The 15,864-nt window shown below is 42.7% G+C and overlaps 1 protein-coding gene across 2 annotated transcripts in view; it reads right to left on the bottom strand.

The window, feature by feature from the left end:
• ATP2A2 (ATPase sarcoplasmic/endoplasmic reticulum Ca2+ transporting 2) overlaps positions 1-10,605 on the bottom strand; it is a 57,717-nt gene extending 47,112 nt beyond the window's left edge. The window contains exons 1-4 of one of the 2 annotated variants that reach the window (XM_035016981.1): positions 10,298-10,605; positions 9,605-9,622; positions 9,436-9,518; positions 1,901-2,005 (exon numbers count right to left, since the gene is read on the bottom strand). In XM_035016981.1, the coding sequence (XP_034872872.1) occupies positions 1,901-2,005; positions 9,436-9,518; positions 9,605-9,622; positions 10,298-10,415 (324 nt within the window). In that variant the 5' untranslated portion in view covers positions 10,416-10,605. The remainder of the gene's footprint in view (positions 1-1,900; positions 2,006-9,435; positions 9,519-9,604; positions 9,623-10,297) is intronic. The other variant, XM_035016980.1, reaches the window with a different exon arrangement.
• Positions 10,606-15,864: the final 5,259 nt, after the last annotated feature.

Genomic DNA, 15,864 nt, shown 5'->3' with positions numbered 1-15,864 from the left:
GGGGGTGGGAGGGATGGGGTGGCTGGGTGATGGACACTGGGAAGGGTATGTGCTATGGTGAGAGCGCTGTGAATTGTGTAAGACTGATGAATCAGAGACCTGTACCCCTGAAATAATACACTGTATTAAAAAACAAACAAACAGGTTCTATCAAGTGCTCACTTCAGCAGCATATATACTAAAATTGGAACAATTCTCAATTTCTCTAGTTGCCAATCACTTGTCACCTTCTTTGATGACACTGGTCAGCAGCATGTGCCCCCCGCAACCTCCCAATACTACCTTACACTCTTACAATTTCCCTTACTTCCAGAAGCAAGAACTCTTCAGTATTGCCCATACCATCTGTATACTATGTAAATGAGATTAAAACCTAAGAATGTTATTTTTTAAACTAAGATAAATATAAAAGTCCTGTGAAAACTGCTGTAAAATTTTACTTCAAATTTGGATCAAGCCTGGGCCTAGATTCAAGTCACAGATACTCTGTACTACCTGTATAGCCTTTAAGAAGTCACTTAATCACTCTGAACCTCAATGTCACATCTGTCAAATGGGAATATCATTTGTCTTATAACATCACTGTAACAATGACATGGGAATGTATGTACCCTACCTAGTAACTAGCATAAATTATTTAATAGGAAAATATATATTACTAGCTTGAGAAGGACAATCTAATGCTGTATATTGTTTCTTTTGCCTTTATTATTCACAAGGGGATCACTTCTACTTAAATATAAACAACTTTAGAAAAAAATTAAAATAAGAGAAATATAGCACAATATTTTTTTCTAAGTAGACCATCCTTCTGTATGAGCCCACTACATAAAGGCCTTCATGTTTATTAATAAGATCAGAAGTTTACAATTTTTTTTTTTAAAGATTTACTTATTTATTTTAGAGACAGAATGCAAGTGTGTGGGGGGGGTAGGGGGGAGGGCAAAAGGAGAGGAAGAACCTCAAGCAGATTCCCTGCGGAGCGGGGAGCCTGACATAGGGCTGGATCTCATAATCCTGAGATCATGACCTGGGCCAAATCAAGAGTTGGCTGCTTAACTGAATGAGCCACCCAGGCACCCCAGAAGTTTACAATTCTAATAGGACTAAGTATGCTTATAAAATGTTTCTACTTTAAGAATGTAGATGCACTCAGGGTGCCTGGGTGGCTCAGTCGTTAAGCGTCTGCCTTCAGCTCACATCATGATCCCAGGGTCCTGGGATCAAGCCCCGCATCGAGCTCCCTGCTCGGCGGGAAGCCTGCTTCTCCCTCCCCCACTCCCCCTGTTTGTGTTCCCTCTCTCGCTGTGTCTCTCTCCGTCAAATAAATAAAATCTTAAAAAAAAAAAAAAAAAAAAAGGAAATTTGAAGTCCTCTAAACTAGATATATACAGAATAGCAATTACATGAAGGGGGGGTGGGTAGGAATCCCATTATGTTTCTGTAAACTGGCTTCCATTCTGTGAGTCAGAAAGGCCCGGGCAACTGAGGGAAAACAGCCAGAAGTATGTTGTGAAGGGAAAACAATTTTTACAGTTTAAAAAAAAAAAAAAAAATCCAAGGAGAATAAAAATGACATTGAATTTATGAAACTTTTCACAGGAAGCAGCTAGGAAATATACAGATACTGAATCTCAAATTTCCTGGTTTTCCTCAAATAGCTTCTCTCATCCATTATTCTTAACTCCATGCTGCATGAAGGATGAGCAATTTTAACAGTATATACATGCAGGAGAGGTCTAAAATGTTGCCATTAAATAAACAGACAAAAGAAAAAGCACACGTAGATTTTCCAGAGATATTTTTAGTCAATACATCAGGAAAAAAAAAAAAACAGATTAACACAGTTTAAATCACTTATATAAATTGCTAACTCTAGCACTGCAGAATTTTTGCTTACCTGCCATACACCCACAATTGCATTGGCTACTAATATAAGTAAAATTACAAAGGGTTCTACAAAGGCTGTAATTGTTTCTTCACCTTCTTCAAACCAAGCCAAAACCTAAAAGAGAAATGGCATGTGTTAGAACTGTAATGTGTTTTTAGGCTTAGTGCCACTTGACAACAGAAGTGGCTGGCACTAAAGGAACTGCACTATATAAAATCTCTCTTCTTACCGTCCCTAGAAACAAATGGTGGCAAAATGTAATGACAGCAACAACCAGTTTATTATGTCCCTTGTTCAGAGTAATTCTTGAGAATCAAAACTATACAACTTCTTAATATTCTTCAAAAGCTATTTTTCACATACTAATTGTTTTAAAATCCAAATAAAATACTTTCTGGGAAATAAATCCCATTCATTTTACATGGATATATTCAGAAGAAATAAAACTTAAATAAAGTAAAAGGCAATCATCTACAACTTTGTTGATTTGCTTAATATTCCTACCAAATAATATCTATAGGCATAAATTCATTGTAAAAATCACTTGATCATGCACTCAAAATTATAGAGTACAACAGCAACCCGGTTATTTTCAATGGTATCACTATAGGTCATCTCAAAATTACTCAAGGTTGTTGTGCAATCAGGAATGTATTTTGAAGGTTATCCTCCATATGACATCTAGTATAGCAATTCAGAACTTTAGAGAGGACAGAAGTCCACAAATGTTATTTATAACTGGATACAGAACACTGCCCCAAGGAAAATTAGCAGAAAATTAATTTCTAGCTCACACAACCATAACCTTGTCAGGATGTAAAAGCTACAAGTTAAGAGAAGATAAACTTCATAATTGAGCAAACTTAAGTTGATAAGAGAAACCAAGAAATGAATCTTTAAGAATGATAAAGAACATGGTAAAAGAGCCATCTAAATAGTTAAAAACTAATTTTTGTGAAAAACTGCCAATCCAGAAAGGATGTCAAACGTATCTTATGATTCAATCTGGGAGATAAGATTTGCCTTTGTTTTTTAGCATTGCTTAAAATGTCTCCATATTTCACAAAAAATATTTTCTTTAAAAGACCAATTTAGTAGGGCGCCTGGGTGGCTCAGTTGGTTAAGCGACTGCCTTCGGCTCAGGTCATGATCCTGGAGTCCCAGGATCGAGTCCCGCATCGGGCTCCCTGCTCGGCAGGGGGCCTGATTCTCTCTGACCCTCCTCCCTCTCATGCTCTCTCTCTCAATAAATAAAAATCTTAAAAAATAAATAAATAAATAAAAGACCAATTTAGTAAACAATCAAAGCACTGGTTTTGATACTTTTTAATAGTCAGATATGGCTCACGGCAATAATGAAACCACCTAAGTTTATACTTAGTGGAATAGTATAAGGTGAACTTTTATACAAACAGTAAACAACCAGAGAGGTAAGACAAGGCCTAACATGAATTTTGCAAGTAAGATAAGGGAATGATGAATGAACAAGAAATATCAACCTGAGCAGGAAAAAAACCAGGAGACACCAGGACTGGGTCCTGAAAGGTACCAGTGACCACTGACAGCTAGTGAACTAGGGCAGGCAGAAAACCAGAATGAATATAAATGTTGCCACAGACTTTCAACAGGGCATTCCTGGTGTTAAGGCCAGGCCTAGTGCCAAAACGAAAACTTCCCTAGGAAGTTATAAATTTTGATAGATGCAAGATCACAGCTGCTTTGATACTAGCCTTTCAAACATTTGCCAAGGAGAGCATATCAGAAATAAGAAACTTAATTAGCTCTTGGGGGAGAAAAATCGCTCAACCTGATGAGCAACTAGGACCTATGCAAAAGGTCAGTGAGGCATTAGCAACTGTAAGATAAGCTTCACACCTTGTTAAAGAGGGTAGGAACTTCCCTCTTGGCAGCTAGGCCTAAGGAACAAACTTAAATATCCCCTAACAGCTGGAGCAAAGGGAAGACTACAGCAAATAGTTACAGGACTATCAGAGCAAATCTCTACTTTAAAAAAAAAAAAAAAAAAGTGTGGTTCCTCTGCAGAAGTAGAATTTATCAATTATGTAAAAATCCTAATCTGTACAATGCAGTAACCTTTTCTTCCACTACAGGACTTCAAATGTTTATGTGTAAGAAACCCAAGCACTGGGGTGCCTGGGTGGCTCAGTCGTTAAGCGTCTGCCTTCGGCTCAGGTCATGATCCCAGGGTCCTGGGATGGAGCCCCGCATCCGGCTCCCTGCTCCGCGGGAAGCCTGCTTCTCCCTCTCACACTCCCCCTACTTGTGTTTCTCTCTCTTTCTGGGTGTCAAATAAATAAAATCTTTAAAAAAAAAGAAAAGAAAAGAAACCCAAGCATTCGTAATTATTTGAAGGTTCCACAAGTATATTAATTACTGGTTGATGAGAAACTAGTGGGCAGATTTCTCAGTGTGGAAGGCTGATGCTGAACCTATTTAAAATCAACCATCAATTTCCTGAATACTTTTTAAAATGTCTATTTTGAGGACGCCTGGGTGGCTCAGTTGGTTAAGCACTGCCTTTGGCTCAGGTCATGGTTCCGGGGTCCTGGGTCCCACATCGGGCTCCCTCTGCTCTGTAGGGAGCCTGTTTCTCCCTCTGCCTCTGCCTGCCACTCCCCCTGCTTGTGCGCTTGCACGCTGTCAAATAAGTAAATAAAATCTTTTAAAAGATAAAAATAAAAATAAAATGTCTATTTTGAAACCACAAATAACCCAAATAATCAAATGCTACAGTCCAAAGTGAAGATCAACCCATATTTCATTAACTGGTAAGAACCAATCCAGTTGATTATGTTCAGATCATATTATGGAGTCCTTCATGGTTTGTTCTATTGAAAGGAAACCTAGTGTACATAGGATGATGATGCTACAAATGAAAGGTCCCAGGAGATGAGGGAGTGAAGTGTGTGAGACACATTATTACCAAAATGAAAGATGCCTTATTAGCATTATAGCATAGAGTTCATAATTACGGCTTATCAAGTTACACAAAATATGTTCATATGGGGGGGTAAATGTTTCTAAAAATCTTCATTGGAGAATACATTGAACATAAATGATTACCTATTTGTATTGCTTTTTGTTCACCACTGTATCCCCAGGGGCCTAGAAGTATCTCTGGTACACAGATGATGCTCACTATTTACTGTACAGAAGCATGAATGAATGAAACAAAATCTCATATAACCTGTAAGGTACAAGACCCTGAGGGCCTATCTGAACTTAAACATCTAGAGCAAGAAGTAACCAACTTCATCAACACTATCAAAGGAAAGTAGAAGAAAAAGCTACTGCAGTTAATTTTAGGCAGTGTTTCTTCTTTGCTTTGCACTATTAATACAGTAACAACACTTGTCTTCTGGGGCTTACAGAATCCAGCAAATTCAAAGTTTCAAATCTACCAATCCTATTCAAGGTAACCACTTACTAATGAGTACTCAACTACATCTTAAACTGCTTCAATAGGGTAGGATAGGCTATCTTCTAATTATCTGTAAGACTGATCTCTGCCAATCACAAACTTCTGACAGGACAACCAGAAGATGCTGGAGAGCAGAGTTTAATGAATAAAAGCAAATTTTAATCCAAGGTAAAAATGTGTGTTCCAATGGGAGACAGTCACAGTTCTGTGACTCCATTATCTTAGCTTCATGTGGGGATAATGTACTAAGCACTCAATGAGATCCAAAAAAAGAACATGAGAGATCATAAGCACATTTTTAAGACTGAGGGCACCTGTCTGCATTCCTCTTTGTATCCTTAGAAACTTGCAAGGACACTGGGTACTCAAATACTTCAATGAATGAGGAAATTTACATTAAAAAAAAAAGTTTTAAAGAGGAAATCAAAGTTAAACATTTCACAAGAAAGAAAATGTATCAACAATAAATGTTATGACAATTTTCTGGGGTGGGAAACCAAAATTCTTTTAGCCATTAAAAAAAAAAGGTATGAATTAGACTACATTCTCTTCTGATCCACACATAAATTTAAAAATACTGGTTTTCGATTTGAGAATACAATCTTCTTAAACACACACATACACAACATAATAAAATAAAAATTTAAAAAAACACAAAAACCCTACAGGCAAACACACACACACACACACACACACACATTCACCTCTCAAAACATTTTAAAGAAAGGCTCTAAATAAATTAGACCAATCAGTGAACTACCCATTTTATCCTTTAAAAAAAAAAGTTAAAAGAAAACACAGGAAAAAAGTAAAATCATTACATAATATAAACTACTTCTTGACTATATTGTACTAAGAAAACCAAGAAACCAGACCTCATGTATTTTGAAAATGCTACTAACACAAGCTCACTCAAATATATTTGTTTTATCAGTGTCACTAACCCAGGCTCTAAAAGAAATGAAGAATCCTTTTTAAAGGGTCCAGTAGGAAGGAAAAGACACCATTCAAATACAAGTGACAAGATGAGAAGTGCCTTGGTCTCACCACGTTTTAGCAGCATTTTAGGATCACTTCAAGTAGCTGTGGTGGGGAAATGGGGATGGAGGGTAGAGCAACTTTTGCAAACTATGTTTCAACAGAGGACTTCACGAATTCCTATGAGGCAGATATGGCCCTCCTACTCATCTCCTGAACTTCAGGTCTTTTCTCTAAAGTAACCTTCTTGGAGGACTTTCCTGACCACCCTATGTGAAAACTATACCCTCCCTCCTCATACTCTTACCCCCTGCTTTATTTTTCTCCATAGCACTATATCACTGTCCAACAGACTCAACATTTTACTTGTTTATATCTGTCTCTACTAGAATGTCGGCTCCAGGTTAAGAGACTTTGCCTATTTTGTTCAAATGGCTGTATCCCCAGTGTCTGTGCCATGTCCCAGGTGTTCAATAAATACCTAATGAGTAGCGAAGGAGAGAAAAGGTGTTCCAGTAAGCAACCATATGATGTATTAAATGAAGGGCAAAGTTGTGACCAAGGAGGATGTAAAGACAGTGAAAGGATAGCAGGTCATGAATGTCAAATGAAGGAATTTCTAATGTTACTTTATATGTAGTGGGAGAGATTATAGCTCACTTCTTCCAATCCAAGTAAACTTTAAACTCTTTCTATCTAGCGAATATTGCAATTACACTTTATCCCAACAGGTCATGAGTACAGAACATTAACGCAGCTTCCTACAGTTAACAGTTTACTTATTTGATATCTGAAATAAATCACTAAAGCCTGGTATTTCTTTTTAACTTGAGCAGAACCTGACCATATGTACATGTTGTAGGAACTATCAATTCTCCAAAAGAACATGAATATTCTACCATGATTTTCCTGTAAATTAGGAATAAACTACCACAAAAAAGACTCAGTGATCTTTTAAAAGATAAAAGAAACAATGAAAAGGTCAAGAACAATGTAATAATAGCGCCAATTCCACATGAAGAAAATCAACAAAACAGGTCTGATATCCAAAATGTCTTGATCAAACAAGTCAGAGCAAACTAACAGTATTTCCTAAACCTTTATTATTTTTGTTTAGCAACCCATGAAATAAAAATGTCACACAGTTCATTTCCTGAGCATTAACTCCGAGTAGTTACCAAAAAGGTAATTCAAATTTCAATTCCAAAATATAGTTCTATAAAGCTATAAAAACCCAACATCCTACTCTATGATAAAATTAGAGCATTTTAAAACCCACTTAAAAATGCTAAAAACCATAAACTCCTTTCTTCAAAATAAAAGTCACACACATCACTAATTCAAAATGTTAATACAAAGTCATCAAACTGGCAACTCAAGAGATTCTATAAAACCCAAATATTCAATAGCTTGTTTATTGGAAATAATGCTGATGTTACAACACAGCCTTAAGTTACACAGAATAACTCAATAAAAATTTATTTTATCTCTGCCTTGTATACACCAAATGATTTACTTCTAAGATGTCCCTGATAACCTTATTGAACCCCAGTATCTTAACTGCCAAATCTGAGGCTACTTCAGAATTATGCAGCTAGCTTAAACATAAACATTACACTACCCCAAACGTATTATTTGTTTTGCCCCAAGACAATGTACTTCTGAAACTGAGACTCAAACCGCTCTAGTCCTTTATCTTAATCAGTAAAAGCAGCAGCCATTTAGGAGGAGTGGGGGGAGGGGGGAGGAGTGGGTGGTGTTGAATTAATCAAGAACAGACAGACATGTAAGAGGTATGGAGTAATTCAGGACACTGAATGCTTTGCTATGACACTCTCAGTTTTATTCAGTGAAAACCACAGAAAAGATTCGTGAGGACTGAATTATTATTAATAGCTACATATCACTTAGCCAACATGGCATGATAGATTAATATTAAAGTCTCATGTCAGAAGCTGTATACAGTATTACTCCAAAAGCTCACCTCTTGCCAATTTCCCCCCTCACCTAAAGAAGTGCCTACTGCTTCCTTTTGATTTAGTTCTCAAAACAGCCTTCTAGGATATGGTTGTCATAAAGACGGAGGTAGATTCCTAGGGCTTTCAAATGTACAAACACACAAAAATGAAACCTTGAAGCGGTGTCAATTTTGTGAAGCCTGAAGAAGTATTGCACTGGGTGAATTTCACTTCCCATCATGGTTATTATAAGAACACAATACTGTAATTTAAGAACAAAAGTCATCGCATGCTGTTAGGATTAGGAACATCTGTGTCCTATTCATGACCATTTTCAGGAAAACTACCAAGAAGTCCACTGCCCAAGAAAAAATGCAGTAAAAAATTAATACTGAACAGGAAAAAAAATGTTAATTACCTAGAAATATCCTCACCAACCCATCACCCTTTTTCTGCTGTAGTTCTTTGCATTTCACCAGTTTCTTAGCAACCATACAGGACTCAAGTCGGTAACCACATACAGCATAAGAAAAAACAGGTTTTGGTTTTTTTTTTTTTTTTTTCTTTTAAAATCCAGAACCAATTGTACTGAACCTTGTGCTCTCTACCTAGGAGTCACTTAAGACGGGGGTCCAATTTAGATAAATATACCACCCTAAAGGTCAGTGACCAAATTTGGTCAACAGTGGTGCCATCACTGCCGTCATCATTCTTGTCACTGTCAGAAACAACTGTCACCTTGCCATTACCAGGAAGGGAGAGCAACTGGAATATTCCTTTTGTAAGTTCTATTTACAGACTACAAAAGGCCCATCATCATCTTAGGATGATCTTACACAATGGAAGAACCCAAAACAGAGAAGACCTTCTGACAAAGAACTTTTTAATATTAAAATCTGATAAGCCACAAAAATTTATAAGACCCTGCCCCATGTAGGAACAATTTCTAACTGCACTGTAAATGCCAGGCATTAATTTTTTGCACACAAATGGCTTCAAGTGTTTTGTTTATAATTTTAAAATACCCAGATTTTTAAAAAATGAAGACACCGCTGAAATCTCTAAATATAATGTCCTCACCCAATAGACATCATTTGTTTCTTGGTTTTTCATCTCTGGAATAGTCTCTACTTTTTGGGGAGAAATAAAGTTTTTTTTATACTTACAAAAGATATACAAGCTGCCAGCAATAAAATTCTAACTAGTAAGTCTTCAAACTGCTCAATCACAAGTTCCAGCAAGGTTTTTCCTGTTAGAAACAAACATTTGTTGTAAATGTCATCTTAACATCAGCACACAAAGGGGTTAAAAAAAGACCATGTTAAGATCACTCACCTTCTTCAGCCGGTAACTCTGCAGAATGTAGAAATTCGCCAGTCAACGTGTCAAGAAGGGAAAAAAAAAAATTAGCATTGTCTTTATAAATTGCCACAATTATCAGTCTTCGAAAGACGTACCTAGATCTATGAACCTTCAACCGTTTTTAATGGGAACCACGCCAAATGGTACCCCAAGAAAATATGCAGCATTTGTTATAACCAATACCTTAGGTGTATCCCGAAGCGTAAAATCTCATCGCTACCTACTGAACCGGGCTCCCGAAACAAGGAGTCATTTCAGCTATGTCATGACTTCTCCCAGATGTGTAACTTTGGGCAGTCCGAGAACGGTTAGAGGCTTTCTCAACTGCAACGACGCCTCATAAACTGGCTAGGGACAAGAAAATGTCTCGCAGGGTTCAACCCAGTTGCAGGAGACTCGTCCCTCCTCCAGCGGGGCTGGCTGCTGCGTGCGAGGAAGGTCAAGGGCTCGAGGCGCGGGGTCCTGGAGGTACAGACAAGACCCCAGAGCCTCGGCCTGCAGCCCCTCTCCCGCGGGGCCGGGGCGCGGGCTCGACCCGCCGCCTGCAGCCCTCGGCGGGCGCGGAGCCCAGACCCACGAGGTGGAGCCCGGTCAGCCATCTTCCCTGGCTCTCGGGCCCACGCCGGGCAGCGCGGGGCCCCTGCAGTCCCGGCGCCGGGCACCTACCGTTGGAACCCCATCTCTCCTTGAGCTTCTTGACCTGCTCCAGGCTCAGCCCCGTGCTCTCGTTGACGCCGAAGTGGCCCAGCACCTCCTCCACCGTCTTTGTGTGCGCGTTCTCCATGGCTGCGGGGGCCCGGCCGGCCTCGCCTCCAGTCCCCGCGGCCTCCTCGCCTCCGCCTCGCACTCGGGCCGCGGGCTCGTGCCACCCCGGGCGCCCAGGCGCGGACGGGCCTCTCCCCCTCCTCCTCCTCCTCCTGCGGCCGCTTCCGCCTCGCCGGGCGCTGAATCACCCCGCGCCCCCTCCCCCAGACAACCGCCCCTCTCGCAGCCCGGCCCTCGCCGGCGCACGCCCCGGACTCAGCTGGGCGGTGGGGGGCTCCTGACCCTCCCTCCCCTCGTCAGAAGGGAGGGCCTCCTTTGCCCTCAACCGCCCGCCGGGAGCGCAGGCCGCGGCCCCCGAACCCCCTCCCCGCTTTCCTGAGGTGATTCGCGGCCCCTCCCGGGCCGGAGGAGGGGGCGCCCGGCCGACCCCCGAGAGCAGAAAGGAGCGAGGGCGGCGAGCCGGCGGGGTGGTGCGCGGTGCGCTCGCCCTGTTCCCTCAGCTCCGCACCCCCGACAACGGCGGAGGAAACTGCGGCGAAAGAGAAGGAGGTGGCGTCGGGGACGGCTCCGCGGCGGCTGCTCTAATAGCATTTATCCGCCGCTGCCTCCCCTCTCGCCGCCGCCGCGGCATGTGGACGCCGCTCATTGGCCGAGAGGGCCCAGCGCGGCGCGGGCGGCACGGCCCCGCCCCCTCCCCTCGGCTCCCTCCCTCCCGCGCTACTCGCGCCCACGCCGCCGCGCAGGCCCCGCCCCCTCCCGCGCACCGCCCCCAGGAACCCGGATAGAGGCCGGCGCGCGCCGTGCCGCGCCCGCGCAGTGCGCGCCCTGGCCCGCGGGCCGGTGGAGACCTAACCTACGCCGGGCTAGAGCCCTTCGATCCCAGCCCACCCGCGGGCACAGAGCCCAGAGGGGTCGAGGGCTCACAGCGGGCTCCCTGCACTCGATGCCCCGAGGAAAACTGCCTGCCCTTCGGGGTTGGCCTGGGGCCGGGGTGGGTGTCTGGGAAGGCGAAGCCGAGGAACCCGAGAACCCGGTCCGCCCTGGGCCTTCCGAAGCGCGCTCGGCTTGGTGTCCGTGGCTCGCCCGCCCCCTCGCCCTCTGCCTTGCGGGCCACATTCTGCATCCTAATCTGTCTCCTTTAGAGCCCCCTTCGGGAATCGAGGGGAGGAATTCCGCAGTTCATTTCCCACACGGCCCGAATCCCTCATCTGTCGCCTCAGGAGCACCGCATCCCACACCCCCAGCCGAGCGCTCATCTCACACCAATGTCCGCCCTTCCCCAGCGGGGTCTGTGCTCTGACCGAAGGAATCCCACTGCAGGGAGGTTTTAATTTGAATAGCCCACACAGCTTTTGATACGTGTCTGCCTAGAAGTCACAGGCTATGCCACCGTAAATGCTAAAAACGAGAATTGTGCTAGGAGGTGCTTCACTTGGGCGTTAAGATCAAGGCTATTTTCCAGATTCCACTTTCCCCAATAGGAAAAAGGACTTTAATCCAAAATCTATTAAACCAGAGATGACTTGCTCCAGAAGTCTGTACAAAACCTAGGTAACCGCAAAATAAAGGGCATTTTGCTTATGTAAAGTTAGATTACTTAACGGGGGAAGGGACCTTTGCGTTGAATTCATGAACAAAAGGTGAACACGGTCGCATCACAAAGAGCGGCTTTCTTAAGGGAGTATGTTGCAGAATGAAGCATTTAGTCTCCTTTTGTGTTTGGCAATAGTGTACCATCCGCATGAGCCAAAGCAGAGAAAAAAACACCTCAGTTGTCCCAGATGGCGCAGTCTCAGGATTTAAGATGAATTCCTTCAGCAGATGCAAATCACAGTATATTACCCAGCTGAAAAAATCGGGCACGTCATTTAATTATTTCCAAGGAGTGGAGGCTGGCATGCAGTTTTGATTGATACTTGGAACAGGACCAACAAAACCCTGCACGAAATAAACAAACAAAATTCTAGCGTATGGCAATGCCCTAAGAGAAGCAAGGTGGAAACTGGTCAGGTCACAGGCTCCCTGTTGGAGCCTCCTCCAGGAGGGACACGTGATCGCATGGTGGGGGTGTGGTAATGGAGGGTTGGGGTTCTTTTTCCTCTGAGATCGGGTCTACACCATTGCTTCTGCCTCGCCTCACCTCTTTCAGCAACAATAGAAGCACGACAGGCAAGAGGACTGCTATCTATCTGAGCCTGGAAATTATCTTGGCCATTTGACTTTGGGTCTCTGTTCCGTGGCTCCGTGGATGCTTGGGGTTGTAAGCGCCTCTGGTGTGATCATGAGGTTTTTAAGGGGTTCCCTACGTTGGCTTTTGTACTCGGTGGCCTTCTCGGGATTGTCACATGCCTAGTTCCATCTTATCATTCAGATCTCACCTTGAGAGAGAATGTCATCTCCTCGTAGCTGTCTTGGCTGACTACTTAAAGTGGCTACCCTTCCCCAGTCACCCTTGCTATCTCATTGTTTTATTTTCTTCAGGGCATTTATCTGTGATACTGTGTTTTTCTTTAGCTGTTCACTGTCCGTCTCTCCTTACTAGAATACAAGCTCCACGAGAATATGGGTTTGTCTGTCTTGTCCATCCTCAGGACGTGGAATGGTCCCTGGTATACTTTCTTTATTGAACGCCTACTGTTGCAATGAATGAGTCCCACCATCCCTGCTCTATCAGTGACTTGCGAAGGGCCTCGCCATGGGAGGAGCCTCAAAAAATTTTTGCTGAACCCAAGTTCACTGATTTCCAATTTGTGAAATAAACAGGAGGGCCTCCAAGCTACTTGCCTCATGGGAATGGCTGTGAAGGTTAATCAGGTTTAACGAATACAAAAAGAGGCAGCATTAAAGGTTTCTCAGAGACGAGTGATGTGTAAGTGCACATTGGGGCTGTTACCACATTGTCATCACCTCCTAGACTGTTCTTTGCAAGTCTGCTATCTACTGGAGGTGGGAATACTCCTTTAAACCGAAACTGTGATTTTTAGCCTGGAGTTGGCCCCTTTTATGTCATACCATTTATGTGCTTGGTTCCTCAACCTGTGGGTGTCTCTGAAACTTTTCGTTCATAGGTTGCCAAAATTTAGCATAAACCCAGACTCCCAAGGGCAGAAAGGTCAAGTTTCTCTTATGTAGAAATAAACTTATGTTCAATTTATTTTGTGCATTGAACTACACACATGCTTCTCGTGAACAAGGTTAAAAACAAAAGTAAGAATGGGTTTTGGAAGTACTCTATTGTCTACCAAAGATTGCAGCTATTTTCAAGCAATTGGGGACAGGGAGAGGAAAAAGAGAAATAGTGATTCAGAATGATGGCTGATTTGATCAAAGAACCTCAAAGGAATTAATAAAGGAGAACATTAGCTAGTGATAGGCAGAGGCAGGCTAGTTTCAAACGCTGGGCAGACAGAAAAGGCCCAGTAAAAAAGAGTGACCTGGAAAGGAGGCCCCAGCCAACTTCCTAAACCCCTACAGCCCTCCTGTAGAGCAATGCAGATTGCAAAAGGCGGGCTGTTCTGTATTTGGACAGCTTTAATCATTAAAGCAGGCTCATTCTAGGCTGAATCCACATCCCCTAACTAACTTCCCCCATATATTGGTTCTTGTTTAGCCTTCTGGAACAAGTCTGAGTAAATTTAATCCCTCCTCTGTGTGAGATCCCTTTGAGTATTTCAAAATATCTATGGTGCTTTGTAAAGTCTCTTTTTTCGGCTAAAAGAAACAGCTCGGTCCCTGAGCTGTTCCTCCTATAGCAGGAGTCTGCAACCCCTCATTGTCCAGGCTTGGAGACACCCAACAGGGAACACAAAAGTTTAGGCATAGTCTTGGTGCAAGGCCCTATGGAGCTACTACCACTGTCCTCCCTTGTTCTGATGCTTTCCCCTGCACATTGTTGATTTGTCTTAACAATCAGCTCAAAACTGAGTCCTTGTATACATAAACTGCAGTCTTATTAAATCTTCCCATTGTGTACTTGCACTGTTGATTCTTTTTAACCCAGGCACTGAACTCTGACTATAACGGAATGTTCTCATGTTCATTTTGGTCCTTGCAGTCTGCTGTGGTTTTTTTTTTTTTTTTTTTGAGTTTTCATCTTCTTCTTTTTTTTTTTTTAAGATTTATTTATTTATTTATTTGACAGAGAATGACAGCGAGAGAGGGAACACAAGCAGAAGAAGTGGGAGAGGAAGAAGCAGGCTTCCGTCTGAGCAGGGAGCCCCATGAGGGGCTCGATCCCAGGACCCCGGGATCATGACCTGAGCCAAAGGCAGATGCTTAACGACTGAGCCACCCAGGCGCCCCTAAGTTTTCATCTTCAAGACATATTTTATCTCTACATCCCAGCTTGGGTTAGGCATAAATTTGGAAAGCATAACTTACAACTTCTACGCCTTTATCCAATAGAATATCTAGGCATTCATTCCAGATTAGAAAATAACCAATCAACTGGGTTTAGTTGTTCAACAGCTATCAAATCAACTTGGCTACAGGTTCCAAAGTCAGGAAAGTGGAATTCTTAACAGTGTTCTCTCCTGCCTCTCTGTCTCCCATAGTACTCTGTTATATAGCATTGGAACACACCATTCTTTTGGTTGAGCACCTGACGTAGTCAACTTGACTTAAGGATCATGCTATGTGAAAGTACACATTTACATGCTAGACTCAGAGCAGTAAGGTGTTCACACTGAGAGAGAGGTGGGAACTAAGGCTGTCCACAGTCACACCTGGCATCTCTTACTGACTCTGGAACATATGCGTGTTGAATGAAAGAATGGGCAGAATTGTTGCAATATTAAAATGCTTTGCTATGTAAATTAGTCTCTTCAGGTAACCACGGGATGTTAGTCCGCTGCATTATTATCTAGCCCACATTTCTTGACTTGCCCATAAGAACTTACTGAGAGCGCGAGTCGTTTGTGTTGCTAAGCTCTAGATACATTGTCTACAACAGTCTCCAAGTCACATTCTAGTGAATTTTCACAGAAATGTGTCCAGTTTGGCATGGCTTGTGTTTTGTTTTGTTTTGTCGCTGGCTTGTGTTTTTGAACACACGTCCGTACCTAGTGACCACCATTTTTTCTACATGTTCACAAACTATAACTTTAACATCTGAGAATTTGCCAAACTTAACAGAATGCCTTTTCCAGAATTTGCCTCCCTGCCTCCATTGGTAAGTATTCTTTTGATGGCTTAGTGTCCAAAATCCAGCTGACTAGCTTATGTTTATAATAAAGGGACTTATTGGGAGTAGACTCCAAATTCAGAACAGCTTGATCCAGGTGCTCAAATAAAGTCACTGAGAATCTCTTTCTATCCCTTGGATCTGCTGCTTTCCTTTGCCTTTGGCTTTGATGTAGGCTCTCTCCAGGTGACAGCAGACATGGCCCCCAGCGTCTCCGGTTTAAAATCCACCAAGTTTAGGGGCAAACAGGGAGCCCGATGCGGGGCTCGATCCCAGGACCCTGGGA

Source organism: Mirounga leonina, unplaced genomic scaffold (genome assembly GCF_011800145.1).
Source record: "Mirounga leonina isolate KUSES-001 unplaced genomic scaffold, KU_Mleo_1.0 Mir_171, whole genome shotgun sequence".
Lineage (NCBI taxonomy): Eukaryota > Metazoa > Chordata > Mammalia > Carnivora > Phocidae > Mirounga > Mirounga leonina.
The sequence above is the reverse complement of the archived record's forward strand: the minus strand, read 5'-3'. Positions and strand labels throughout refer to the sequence as shown.